The following is a 13765-nucleotide window of genomic DNA, read 5'->3' as shown; positions in this document are numbered from 1 at the left end:
ATATATATATATATATATATATATATATATATATATGGCATATAAAATGTATATATATTAGGAGAAATTTACACTAAAATGTTGATGATTTTTTATAATGACTTTAAAAAAAAGAATTTGCAAACTGATGTGGAAATATGGACAACTGACAAGTTTGGGAAAATAAGAAACTGAGAAACCAAAATTGACAGATTCAGCCATCCACAGTAGCAAGTCCAAATCTTTCTCCTTTGAAGGAGGGTCTTGATTCCACATTTGGTTCTTTTATGTATCCAGTTAAAGGATCTCAGCTGAGAGAATTGGAAAAAGACCCATATTTGTCCACCAGAGTAGGAAATACTGAGCTAAATGGAGGAATAGGTAGGTTTAGTTTAGGGCAACTTCATATAGCTTTGTGGTTTCTAAGCAGTAATTTTCGAAACTTCTGTTATTTTCAGATCGCAATGAGTGTCTAGAGGTACCCAATATTTGTAGTCATGGAGAATGCCAAGACATAGAGGGAGGGTACATCTGCCGTTGCCACACTGGATTCAAAACCAACGGAGACCAAACTATGTGTATGGGTATGTATGAAACTACATTTTCACCTTTCTGAGTTATAAGAGGAAAGCTCTGTTTTGGGCCCTAATTAATCAAGGTAACAAGTTTCTCCATAGTTCTAGTTACAGAACTTCTTCAGTGTGTATCTGAAGAAGTATGCATGCACACGAAAGCTCATACCAATAACAAACTTAGTTGGTCTCTAAGGTGCTACTGGAAGGAATTCTTTTTATTAAGTTTCTCCATATCAGTTCATTACATTGCTGCAGTGCAGGGGCTGGACTAGATGACTCTCAGGGGCCCTTCCAACTCTGTGATGCTATGAGATGGCTGCACAGTATGTTGACTGCTAGCATAGGAAGTCTATTTTGGGGGGAACCCTGAATAGCTGAATAGCTCTGCTCCCCCCCCCCTTGTATTAACTTGTCTAGTGGGTGTTGGTGGCTTTGTGCTTCTTTAGAGTTATGATTGCCATAGCATTGCACTTTCTGATTTTCTCATTTTTGTTCACAGACATCAACGAATGCGAACGAGACCCATGTGGAAATGGCACGTGTATGAACACAGTTGGTTCTTTCAACTGCCGCTGTCATACAGGGTTCATCCTTTCTCACAATAATGACTGCATAGGTAAGGAAGCCCTCCAGTAATGCAGCCGACTGAGTCTCTTTGGGTTTTTGTGCATTGCAACCATAGTAGTCACTAGGCCACTTGAGAAGGGCGAGAAAGGCAGCAATCAACATTGATGGCATCATATTATGGTGCTCTTTTGGCCTTGTGAGCAGGCAGAAAAGACAGAGATGGAGCTTCTAAGCTGGAAATAACCCCCATCACATGCTGCCTCACTTACCTAGCACAGAACTGGGTGATAGACACTATTACACCAGCTGTGTGGGCTCCTGCATAGGATTACCTGCGTGTGTATAATTATGTATAATGAACTAGGAGCGCTACTAAATATCGTGATATAATACACCAGAAAATAGACAAGTACTTTAGTTCTTTAGTAGCAGGGGAGCATTTCCAATCCTTCGAGGATTGGCTCCCGCACGATAGGAGACAGAACAACTTAGCTTATTGTCTCCTCCCCTTGAGGGGTTCTGAACCTCCAGGCTGGTGCCACCTTAAGTCAAGGAAGCGGGTTCCTGCTGGAACTTTGCAGAGTTCACCTGCTTAGGCTTCTGGAACTGGAATTTATGGTAAGCCAGTTTTTATGCTAGTAGTTTCTAAGACAAAAAAATCATGCCATCCGCAGAGCAGCACTGAAACAAGCATAGGCAACGTTTGCTGTCCTCTGAATATGGTCATCCTTGTTCCGATTTGTGACATGTTTCCATCCACAACCGAGGATGAATTTGCAAGCCCTTCGAACTGGAATCAGGAATCCCTTTCTTGAGGGCCAGAGGCAGCATCTGGAGAGTCTGGTACTAGAGGGAGAATCCAGTCTCCTGGATGTTATACTGAAAATTATTTAGTTCCCTTGAGTGTGAATGAGTGAGCCAGAAACAGTGGATTATTGTGATCATGTGACACAGGAAGGGTCATGTGACACAGATTGGACTTCATTAACCAGCTCCCAAGGCTCTGACCTAGTTCCTTTCTCCTGCCTTGCTTTGCTCTTGCTTTTCTTGATCTTTTGTCTTAGTTGGAAATTGGCTCCCAGTTATTTTTCCCTAGCTCCTGTTTACATTTTTCTTCATCTCTTTTGTATTTCTCCTATTTGTCCATTTTTGTTTTTCTAAGATCCCTTTCTGAATCATTCCCTTTCGCCTTCTTCTGTCTCTGTTATTATTTCCCTGCCTGCTTGAGCTGCCAATAGGGTGAAAGGATTTGTACAAGGAGAAGCAGAAAGGGGTGGGGCAGTTCTAATGAACTCTCCTTTCATAATTCCTCTCTGGAGCACAATAACACTGACCAGTCCCTACTTTCTGAAAATCCCCACCCTGTCTGGGAGAATCCACATTGCTCCCCATCCATCCCAACAGCCAGCATTATAAGCAGCTGCCGTGGCATGGCCAAGAGAGACCCGGGACTATGGAGATTGCAAGAGGTCTCTCCCTTCCCATTGCAAGCTAACATTGGCTGCCTTTTGGGATCTCTTGTGGCTGGAATGGAACACAGCTTGTCAGTGCATGCACACTTGACTCCGCCTTTACATTTCAGTGCCTGCCATAATTTGCACTGCAGTCCTTCAGATGGATATGTAGAAAAACAGCAAGGGCTGGACATTAGACATAGGGGCCCTGTGGGAGCTTAATTCAGCAATAATGGCCATTTTGGAAGAGTCGAGGATTTTCTGTCAAAATATGGCATAGTCATTTGGGTGGTGGCGGCGGCGGCAATTGCATTTTGTAACCACCAAAAGGGTTTTTTTGTGTGTGCCTGCCCTCCCACACTGAATATACCTGGCACCTGGGGGTTAGGCTCTCTGCTTTTTATTTGATTAAGACTGCAAGAAGAGAGGTGCCTTTTCCCATTTCATTTAAGGACCTGCCAAAATCTGAATGGGTGTTCCCTCTTCAAGTAAATAAGACTATTGGACAGCTCAAAGGTTCTATGCTACCTTGAAAACTGATGGATTGGCTTAAAGTGCTTTTAGTTGCTGCCGCAGTGTTACCTAATGCCGAAGCCCTTTTCACCAGTCCTGGCATTCATTTCTGCCTGCCTTCGGAGGAAATTTATGTTTCCCCCTTTACTCAGGTTTTCTATTTCTGTATGCTTGCTTCATGCTCTGGGACCAACTCTGTTATGGGCAGAAGTTGGGCAGAGGCTAGCCTGGATGGTGGGGGCTAATAGCTACTCATTCTCCCTGTCTTATTTCTGCACATTCCCCAGAAAGAACATTTACAGTAAGTAACCAAAGTTGAGTTGAGTTTATTTAATATTTGTATTCTGCTTTTCCAGCAACAAATGTTGAGCTCAAAGCAGCTCATAAAAGCATCACTGAGCGTTAAAAAAAAAACTTGAACATTGTAATGACTGTAGTAGCAAACCGAATAGCATATAAAGCAAACGACAACAGATTCATCAAAGCAATAATACAATTCAATAAATTAGTAGAAAATTCTGTTCTTTTCCCTCCTCTTTTTTTTGTTTCTCTCCCCTAACTCTTGCCTTTCTTATCTTTTTCTCCTTTTAGATATTGATGAATGTGCCACTGGAAATGGAAATCTGTGCAGAAATGGCAAATGTGTCAACAATGTGGGGTCTTTCCAGTGCATCTGCAATGAAGGTTATGAGATGCCTCGAGAAGGAAGGATCTGTATTGGTATGTCATGAATGTAACAGCAGTATTTGAGTGCCATGTTTTGTTCTATATGGTAGGAGTTATCTGGCAACGTTTCTATATGTGGAAGACATACAGATTGGATTTTCTGCTGAGATCACAGGTCTTTATAGAAACCAGTACACTGTAGAATGCAGTTGATTATCTTCTTGACATTATTAGGCACATATGTATTATTTGTTAAACTTGCACACTAGGGCATTAGGGAATTTGGTCATAACGAAATACAGTGGTACCTTGATTTTCAAACTTAATCCATTCCGGAAGTCCGTTCCAAAACCAAAGCATTCCAAAACTAAGGTGCACTTTTCCATAGAAAGTAATGCAAAATGGATTAATCTGTTCCAGACTTTTGAAATACAACCCCTTAAACAGCAATTCAACATGAATTTTACTATCTAACTAGACCAGGCATAGGCAACCTTCGGCTCTCCAGATGTTTCGGACTACAATTCCCATCATCCCTGACCACTGGTCCTGTTAGCTAGGGATCATGGGAGTTGTAGGCCAAAACATCTGGAGAGCCGAAGGTTGCCTATGCCTGAACTAGACCATTGATTCATAAACTGAATGCAATAAACAATGTGCTGCAGTCACACAATCAATCAATCAATCAATCAGTAGCTGAACTGGGTTCCGCACAGTCATAAAAAAGAGCTGCAAAAACAAAAATGCAAAATAAGTAGCAAAAGCAGACAGAACTCGGCGTAACACTCAAAACGGAGCATGTTCAGCTTCCAAAAAAAGTTCACAAACCAGAAGACTTACTTCTGGGTTTGCAGTGTTTGGGTTCCGAGTTGTTTGGGTACCAAGGCATTTGAAAACCAAGATACCACTGTAATATCATTAATTCTTTTTGAGTTTTACAAATATCTTGCAACTAGAACTTTTCTAACAATAACACTTTAAGACACTTATCAAGTTGAAGTAAAAACGACACAAGCACAATCTTTGATCAAATTGCTTAATGGAAGTTAATGATCCCTCATCTTTCCTGACAGTAACTAGACCTTAGCCCTCCCTAGTACATACACTGCTTAAGAAACTGAATCTTCTCCCTTGTATTAATTTTGAAATTTAATGTAAGCTTTTTAATAAAACGAGCAGGATTAGGACACATGAAAACCAATGATTGTTTTGTTTATATCTTCTTGCAGATATCAATGAGTGTGCATTGGATCCTGGCAAATGTTCACCTGGTACATGTCAAAATCTGGATGGCTCTTACAGATGTATCTGCCCCCCTGGATACATCCTACAAGGTGACAACTGTAATGGTATGTGAAGATAATTTATGCACCACAATAAAATTTTAGATAAAAAAAGGGAAAGTGTGAAATACCTTGTGGGGCAAAAAGTTACAGCAGCTTTTTTGGAGGGTTCATGAGCAAAAAGAGTCACAAATGATTGGTATATTTTCTCACATAATAATAAAAGATTAGAAATAGGGGGAGGAGAACCAAAACATGATACCATAAGTTGGCCAGGACCTCTATGGTAATCCATGGCATTTTCATTAGTGTCTTTTAATTAATTCCCCAAGTGAGAACAGATTCAGGTCCTGTTTGGATAGTGGCTGATTAGGGCTCCCTCCAGGGGGTTTTGCCTCCTCCTTCTTTCCCTATATTAGTTTTGTGCTTCCACCTGCAAAGAAGACAGAAAAATGTCGGTGGGCCTACAGTCCAGTGCAATGTGTTTCACTCTCTTGAGCCCAAGAGAGGGTCTTCTTGCTTCTAAAATTCCTTTGAAGCAGTCTATAAATTATAGCTTGCCTGTCCTCACCAACCCCTCTGGACACAGAGTCTCCACACAGCAAAACAATGGCAAAACAACCTCCAACGCCCACTCCTCTTGTCACTACCTAAGATACACACATAGGCCTACTCACTTTTAAAGGGAGTTAACAAATTGACATGTCAATGATTCAGCATTTATCTGACCTTAATAGAAGTCACAAGATTTTACATCTGTTACATTACATTACATAGGTTGTTCCCCCCTCCCAGCACAATTCATTCTTTGTAAAATACATTTCCTAACAAATACAGTACCAGTACAAATACTAACAACTGTTCACCCCTATACCAACTTCCTGAAGCACCACAGTGGAGTTTGCTGTGTAGTGCAAGACACTGGCTTTATTACATATTTTGTTGTTCATGGCTCAGTTTTGTAGCACTAAAATCTAAATCCCTTGCAGATATTGATGAGTGTACAGAAGAGGCAGAGATCTGTGTCTTGGGCACATGCAACAATACTCCAGGAAGCTTCACTTGCCAGTGCCCTGAAGGGTTTGTAGTGTCCTCAACAGGACGTAGATGTCAAGGTAAGCTTCTCTCTTATCTTTAGTGATTATTTTGTTTAGAATGGATGCTGCATTTAGTCACAACTCTTTTGTGGAAGAAGTGTGCAACTGGGCCTTCCCTCTGCCTTTCGCACTTGCAGTTAGTAGAAGGAAAGCAATGACTCTTTCCAGGAACTTCAGGACTGTTGACTCCACCTCAAAATTCTGGCAGTAGTGCAGCCATGCTTGGGGCTAGCTGCTTTTGATTCCTTCTTCCCACAGAGAGTATGATTAATTCTGCCTAGAACAAGCATTTATCAGAATTCCAAAACCACTCTGTGGTTTGGCCTCCTTTGCTTGGGTGAAAAAGAGAGAGAGAGAGAGGAGGAGGAGGAGTGTTTGTGGTATAATTTTTGTAGCTGTATAAATTAGATACGTCTTACATCTTTTATATTTGTGGCTTTAGCCTTGCCCTGTTGAAACTGCTACTCCCCTAAAGAAAGTTGTTAAAAAGAACTTCATGGGAACTTTGCTCAAGGAATCTGCGATTTCCTCATTTATTCAGAGGCCCTTGATATGACTTGCTGTTTTATTCCGTGGAAGTATGGGAAGAATGATGTGCAAGATGTGAACCAACCGGAGCATAGAGTTGGAAGCGGCCTTGTAGGCCAACTGACCCAACTCCATTGCTCAAGGCAGGAAAACCACAGCTAGCATCCCCAACAGATGGCTGCCCAGCAAAAAAAAAGAGCATTCCACCCCTTTGTGTAATTGTTTCCATCATAAAGTTTCTCTTAACATCAATAAGTCCCTCCCCCCCATGCTCTGTGGAAAGCCACCTGACTACAACTTGCATTAGTTCTCTTCTATGTATTTGAATGTGTTATTTGGTATCTTCTATGCAATAGCATTTCAGAGTGCTGTCATGCCAAGTAGTAGTTTTAGTGTTCATTAGCTGTAGTAGTCAAAAATAACAATAAATAACCACAAAGACCCATCGCTGCTACAGGAACAATTTCTTCTGTTTCCCCCCTTTGAGACATATTCTTTTCTAAACTAAGTATGGATATCATTTAATCCAAGTTGACAAGGAAAGCTTTCTGCCTTGAGCCTTCTAAAACTGATCATTTCGTTTTATGTTCAAAGAGCATTTTTAAAAGTGGCCAGCTCATCTGTGAAACCCCCTGCTTCCACCCTCTGCCTCAATATCCAGTTCTTTACACAGTCTATAAAGTTCTTAAAACTTTTGTGGTCCATTTTTGACACTATCTGCATGCATTTAAAAAAAAATGTGACACCCTGCCCCCAGTTTGTTATTGTCTCTGCCTCTGAACCTAAGACAGCAAAGGGATTGCAATAGATGTACAAATTACCTTTAATTGATTTATTATTGCTAGCCAATATTTGACTGTAGTATGTTCCTGGGTTAGGGAATGGAATCGCCTTTAATTAATTTATTTCTATTATTCATTAAATTTCCATACCGCCCTTCATCTGAGGATCACAGGGCAGTTTACAATATAAAAACACAAAAATACATAACATAGTAACAAACAAAAGCAATACCACCCAGTTTAAAAGTGTGTGTGTGGAGAGAAAGAGAAGATGAGTGGTAGTCTTTGTTTATTAAATTTTAAATTACCTTACACTTCCTTCAGTATCTTGAAAAAAGCCATATTGCAGTAATGAGAATTAAATTGTTAAACAGGAAAATCATTAGTTAATTTAAATACATAATTGTGGCTGATTGTCTCAGGATAAATAGTCATGGAGGTTTTCTTCCTTCGTTATTGAAATATTTTTTATAAATCTTGGGATGTTGCTCCCTGTGAATCTCCAGCAAAACTGGATGAGCAGCTGGTTTTGCAGCTGACACTCAGACTGTTCCTTTGCCAGCAAGAGAAGCTGCCAGCTGTCTGTCTGTTAGATGCTTGCGGTTTCCGTTCTGCTCCAGTGCTTAGATTACTCGGCTGGAATAACACAGTGTGGTGATACAAAACCAATAATGCTTTTTCTGAACGTCAGGCAATTGTTCAAACACATCTGAAGGGAGAAAAGGACAGGTCTGAGAATGACCACTCCAATATTCTTTTTCTGGGTTACTTTGATCTGATCTTTGGTTAAAAACAACAACATTGCTCTGGGAATAGGCTGAGAACAAATAAAACAAATAGCAAGTAATTAAATAATAGCAAGTAAGTAAGCCAGCCCAAACTACCAGGAGCTGCTCTGGGATCCAAGCGGCTGTGCGCGACCACGCAAAATGCGCACCCCGTTTGATGCGGGGAACGGTCATTGCTCTGGGAATAGGCTGAGAACAAATTAAACAAATAGCAAGTAGTTAAATAAGAGATATCGATGGATGCTTTTGTGTGCCTGCCTTTTGTGTTCTATAAGTCAATTCTCCAAATAAGTCCCCCCCCCCTCAAAAAAATAATATTGAAGCTGAGCATGGTCTACTGTGCCTTAGCCAAGAGGAAGGGAGTTACTTGGACCCTGCTGCTTCTCCCAGTCCAATGAGAGCTACAGAATATATTTCCCATCCTCTGTTATTTATATGCAGTAACACCTTCTTTCTGCCTCTCTTGACATGCTAGTGAATATTCATTCAGTCACAGACAGGCTGTTGCTCATGAAGAGGCTTCTCTTCCGGCTTAAAGGAACTAGCCACTTCCACAGCAGGGCTGTTGTTTCCCAATGGCTCCTCTTCCTACTCAGCCTTCCGTCTTGTTCCAGCACCCTTGTTATGGACCCTGTTTCCATATTTTGGAACTTTGGCAAAGTGGGAATGCTCAATGAGCCTCCATAGTAGTACAGTCGTACCTTGGTTCTCGAACGCCTTGGTACTCGTCCATTTTGGCTCCCGAATGCCACAAACCTGGAAGTGAGTGTTCCGGTTTGTGAACATTTTTTGGAAGCCGAATGTCTGACGCGAGTTCCATGGCTTCCAATTGACTGCAGGAAGCTCCTGCAGCGAATCGGAAGCTGTGCCTTGGTTTTTGAACGTTTTTGGAAGTCAAATGGACTTCCGGAATTGATTCCATTCGAGAACCAAGATACGACTGTACCTTGAAAGCCTGAAAAAGAAGAAACACCTCTCTTACAATTTTTTTTATTTAAAAAACCAACTCCCCTCCTTGTTTGCCTTGAGGAAATTTGTAGTCATCATGGTGACCAGGGACATAGCCTGCCCAAAGAAGTAAAACTGTGATTCTACTTTATATAAAGTATTTTATGCTGCAGTTCTCTCCTGTTTGGTCTGGTGTGTTGAATGTTCCAATTGAAAGGACCTTTCAGGTATGTCAGTCACTACAGCAAAATTAGAACCAGTTTTTAATTGGAAACTTCATACTGTTCCAGCTGTTGGAGATGGATTGTTAAAATTCTGGAATGCTGCAAAAAAAGAGTACAACTCGTTTGCTTAATGAGAACCAGAAAATACTGGCTAAGATTTGTTGATTGATTATTTAATTAAATAGTGTTCCTTCATCATATCTTGGAATTTATATTTACAGTATGCTTTTCCAGATAATTATTTTCATTGATTTAGCACTATTCATTGTTTGCCTTTTTTATTCCATTTTATAATAAATTATGTACAAGTGAAAAGATGTTAAATAATATTTTTGAAGTCAGTCGACACCCTTAGGCCTTGCACACATCTGGTTTTCTGCTCAAATACAGAATCAGAGGTATATACTCCATTAATTTATAGATAACTGCAAGCAGTAAGTATAGATACTTCAGTTATATTAAAGCGTTACCATATATTTCCTGTATGGTATCATGAGAACAGAAGACTGTCTGAATCTGCACAATGGTACCAAGATCACCACCTTATGTATTGATCCAAACTTACTGCTCTATTTATGTGTTCATCAGTAACTTGCCTGGCTTTTTTGAGAACCTTCAACTGGATTTTTTTAAAAAAAATAAAAATACCTTAATATATACCATGTTTTATTTGTTTAGATTTGAGAGTAAGCTTCTGCTTTACTAAATTTGAAGATGGAAAATGTTCGGCTCCTAAATCCAGAAACCATTCTAAGCAAGAGTGTTGCTGCAATATGAACGGAGAAGGGTGGGGTGACCCATGTGAACTGTGTCCAGCTGATGGAGAAGGTATATACATTATAAACATTTTTCAATGGTTGTTCCAATGCCTACTCATCAGAAAAATTAGAAATGAATGATTTCAATAGAAACATAGAAGAGTAATGGAGATAGTAGACATTTGTGAAGTTGTTACGTCGTCTTTAGGTACAAGATAACATTGAATTTGTATCTGCAGCTCATTTACTAGCAGAACAGCTTCACTTTCTTATCTGGATATAGTCAGTGCCTCTGGAATGCATAGAAAGACACAGTTAGGGCCTCCTCACATACTGGGTTAAATCCAGACAATGCCCTTCCATATGTGGTAGGCGCTTTTCACTCAGTGAAATCTGTTTTATACCTCACAGTAGAGCGTTGTTGAAGGAAAACAAAAGTTAAGTTAAAGGCGCTTGTTTGCTCGCTCAAGTGAAAGTATGAGACCTGTCACAGAGCTATTCTATTTTAGTGCTGCATAAACTGTTATGTAGGCAGTTTGCAGAATAGTACTACAGAATGTTTTTTCTTACATTTGTGGATCTTTGGATCCAGTTCTTCTGAACAATGGTGAGCAGTCTGTGGCCTGTGGCCTATATAGGGCCTCCTGATTAATTCCACACAATGTGAGTCTGGTCTTGCTCTCTGCACCACTTCTCTGGGAATTGCTTCCCCCAAACTATTTCCCACCTCCCCTAACACCTGTTGTCACCTGTTTGGAAGTTACCGAAGAACCTTTGAAAGTGTTCTCTTGGTGCCAATTAATTGATATGCATGCTACCAATGTTCCTTCCTAGCTGTCACCTGATGTCATAATGATGTCAGGTGACTGACAGGCGGCCCCGCCCACCATTCAAAGATGGCCCATGGAAGGATCCATGCTGGTCAGATTGATTTCACCACCTTTGATGTAGGACATTTGCCCCTGAGGGAATTCAGCCCTCAGCAGTGGGGATAAAGCCTTCTCAATTCCCTGCTTTAGAAGATTTTCATCAAGGTTATGAACATTTTAATGTATCAGATGACAAATAAAAGTTGCCACGTTAAGCAGGTTTGTTCTTCTGATTTGACTTATAGAAGCTTATCGTCAGATTTGCCCATTCGGAACCGGCATGCTGGTTGGCCCTCGTGGCGAACCAATTGGTAAGTCATTAGTGCTTGGAGTATTGTTGCATTTGAGAGGTTTTCTCTCTGCTTTGTTTGAGAATGCCCCTTTTTGTCAGATAAAATCTCTGTTCTTTGCAGTTGCTGTGCAGTTCTATTTATTTTTCCAAATGTATATCCCTCTGGGTCAAGATGCAGTTTCTGCAAAGCTCAAAGCAATCTCAGTGAACTTTTAAGAGTCTCGTTTTGGAGCTGGCTTTCCTGGCCTTTCTCTGCCAGAGGAAATGTTTGACACTCTGCACAATGTCATGAGAGGACGGAGTGAGCACTTCTCTGCTCGGTTCTTTTATCAAAAAAGAGAAATGAACTTCAAGCAAATGCCAGGGGGGGAAATTGCCTCCTTGGCATACAGCATTGGGAGACCACTTGTGCTGCCCCACCAGCTGCTACTGGTTAAACTTAAAGGATAGCACCTCTGCTATTTATAAAGCTCTGTTCCTATACCTGGCGCTTTGTAGAGAATGAAAGAACAGGTCCCTGCCCCAGGGGTGTTACAACCTAGACAATGACTCATGGGGAGCAGCAGGGAGAACAGAAAGTTGAGGAAACTTGGGGGAGGGGTGCACAGTTGGAGGGGGAGAGCAAGAGAGCAAAAGAGAAGGAACTGTACAAAGAAGGAGGAGGGAGAAGAGAAGAAAATGGATAGACAAGATACCTGAAAGGAGGAGGGAAATTTACAGTACTGTAAAAGTGGTAGCATAGTCCTGTGCCTGTTTACTCTGAAGTAAGCCCCATTGCATTCAGTGTGACTTACTTCCAGGGAAGAGTACATAGAATTGCAGCATAAAAGAAGCATTACAGAAGTTGATGTTAACTGACGTTGTGCCACATACCCAGCGCTGGCTCGAAGTTGGATAATTTGTGTGCAGGAAAGCAGTGGTGGTTGTTCACAGTAAAAACCGTTAAATAATTTGTGGTGTGTTTGCCTGTACTTAATTTATAAGAGAAAGAAAAATTGCTTACATATGTTAGAGTCAAATGTTATTGCCACTCTGTCTTTTTTCATCTATAACTGTGAATTGTGTACAGTGCAGAAGCACCTGTCTTTTCATCTTGTATTTATGGACGATAAATCAACCACTCCTCGTCTCGCATTTATTAACAATAGAATGCAATTCCGCACAGGATTCATCAGTAAATGTTTCTTTCCCTTTTCTGTTTGGTTAATTTTGGGGCTAAGATGCGGATGAGTGTAAGGATCCAGATAGATGTAAGAATGGGCAGTGTATCAACACAGACGGCTCCTACCGCTGCGAGTGCCCATTTGGTTACAACCTTCAAGGAACCGAATGCATAGGTAAGTCATGGCACAAGTATTTATTCTGCTGTTGGAATTCCTAAGCTGCCAGGTCACAAGTATAAGTAAATCCAATGTAAAATGCCTTTTCCTGTTCTCAAATGAATATTTGGGTAGGGGTGTGCATGCGGGAAATGAGGTCCACTTGTGCAACAGGACTTTTCCCTCTTCTTGTCCCCACAAACTCCCCTCAATATTTTCTGAGTTTCCTCCTAACCCTCCAGAGCAGATTTAGGGGACACAGTGGGATGAGAGGTAGAAAAGTCTCCTTGCATCAGCAGACCCAGTTCTGCACGCATAACAACTTAATTGAATCCTGTCGTCTTTGAGTCTCAAGATCTGGCAGGTTGCTGGAGTTGCAGGCTTCAGACTATTTCATGACATAATGTGCTTTTGTTTTTCATGTTTCCAGATGCTGATGAATGCTCTGTAGGAAACCCATGTGGAAACGGAACTTGTACGAATATTATTGGAAGTTTCGAATGTTCTTGCGAGGAAGGGTTTGAGCCAGGACCGATGGTGACATGCGAAGGTGAGTGGGCTTCTTCGGAAGGCATGCTCAGTCCTGACATCCATGCTTTTCAGTGGGCTGTTGTTCTCATTAGTGAGAAGGAGTGAGATAACCAAGTAGTGAGTAAGTCCAATATTTCATTCTAGGCATAGGGCAAAGCCATGGCTGCTTGAGTTTAGAATGAAATAAAGAGAGCAGATTCATGAGTTGAAAGGAGGAAAGAGGAAAAGGTGCAAGTTGAGTGTTAGGTTTTTTCTTCATATTTTTAGTCCTTAATGGTACTGATAGGCATACTCTGCTGAGCTTGATTGGGATTTGAACTCGGTTAATAGCTTCTTCCCTCCGCCACCAGCCCAGTTCCCAAATTCAGAAACACTGTTGCCTTTCTGATGACATCTCAGCATGATGGGCCCAAAACATCCTCTGTTACCACCCAAACACACTCCCAAGCTCCCACCAGTCTCGTCCTTTTATCCCAAACTAAACTTTTCAGTGGCAATTGGGGCCTTTCTGCAGGGACTCTTGAGACATTGCCCCTTCCGCCCATAAGAAGGAGGGGGGGTTGCAGGCAGGTAACACGAGCCCTGCACGCGC

General features: G+C 41.2%; 1 protein-coding gene across 3 annotated transcripts in view; it reads left to right on the top strand.

Annotated features, from left to right (window-relative positions):
* Window positions 1-13765, top strand: part of FBN1 (fibrillin 1) — a 213563-nt gene that overhangs the window by 179498 nt on the left and 20300 nt on the right. For all 3 annotated transcript variants that reach the window (XM_033167565.1, XM_033167564.1, XM_033167563.1), the window contains 9 exons: window positions 438-563; window positions 1054-1170; window positions 3680-3808; window positions 4984-5103; window positions 6027-6152; window positions 10083-10232; window positions 11277-11342; window positions 12544-12660; window positions 13073-13192. In XM_033167565.1, coding sequence (XP_033023456.1) covers window positions 438-563; window positions 1054-1170; window positions 3680-3808; window positions 4984-5103; window positions 6027-6152; window positions 10083-10232; window positions 11277-11342; window positions 12544-12660; window positions 13073-13192 — 1071 coding nt within the window. The remainder of the gene's footprint in view (window positions 1-437; window positions 564-1053; window positions 1171-3679; window positions 3809-4983; window positions 5104-6026; window positions 6153-10082; window positions 10233-11276; window positions 11343-12543; window positions 12661-13072; window positions 13193-13765) is intronic.

Source organism: Lacerta agilis, chromosome 13 (assembly GCF_009819535.1).
Source record: "Lacerta agilis isolate rLacAgi1 chromosome 13, rLacAgi1.pri, whole genome shotgun sequence".
Classification (NCBI taxonomy): domain Eukaryota; kingdom Metazoa; phylum Chordata; class Lepidosauria; order Squamata; family Lacertidae; genus Lacerta; species Lacerta agilis.
Note: the sequence above shows the minus strand (reverse complement) of the source record. Positions and strands in the feature narration are given on the sequence as shown.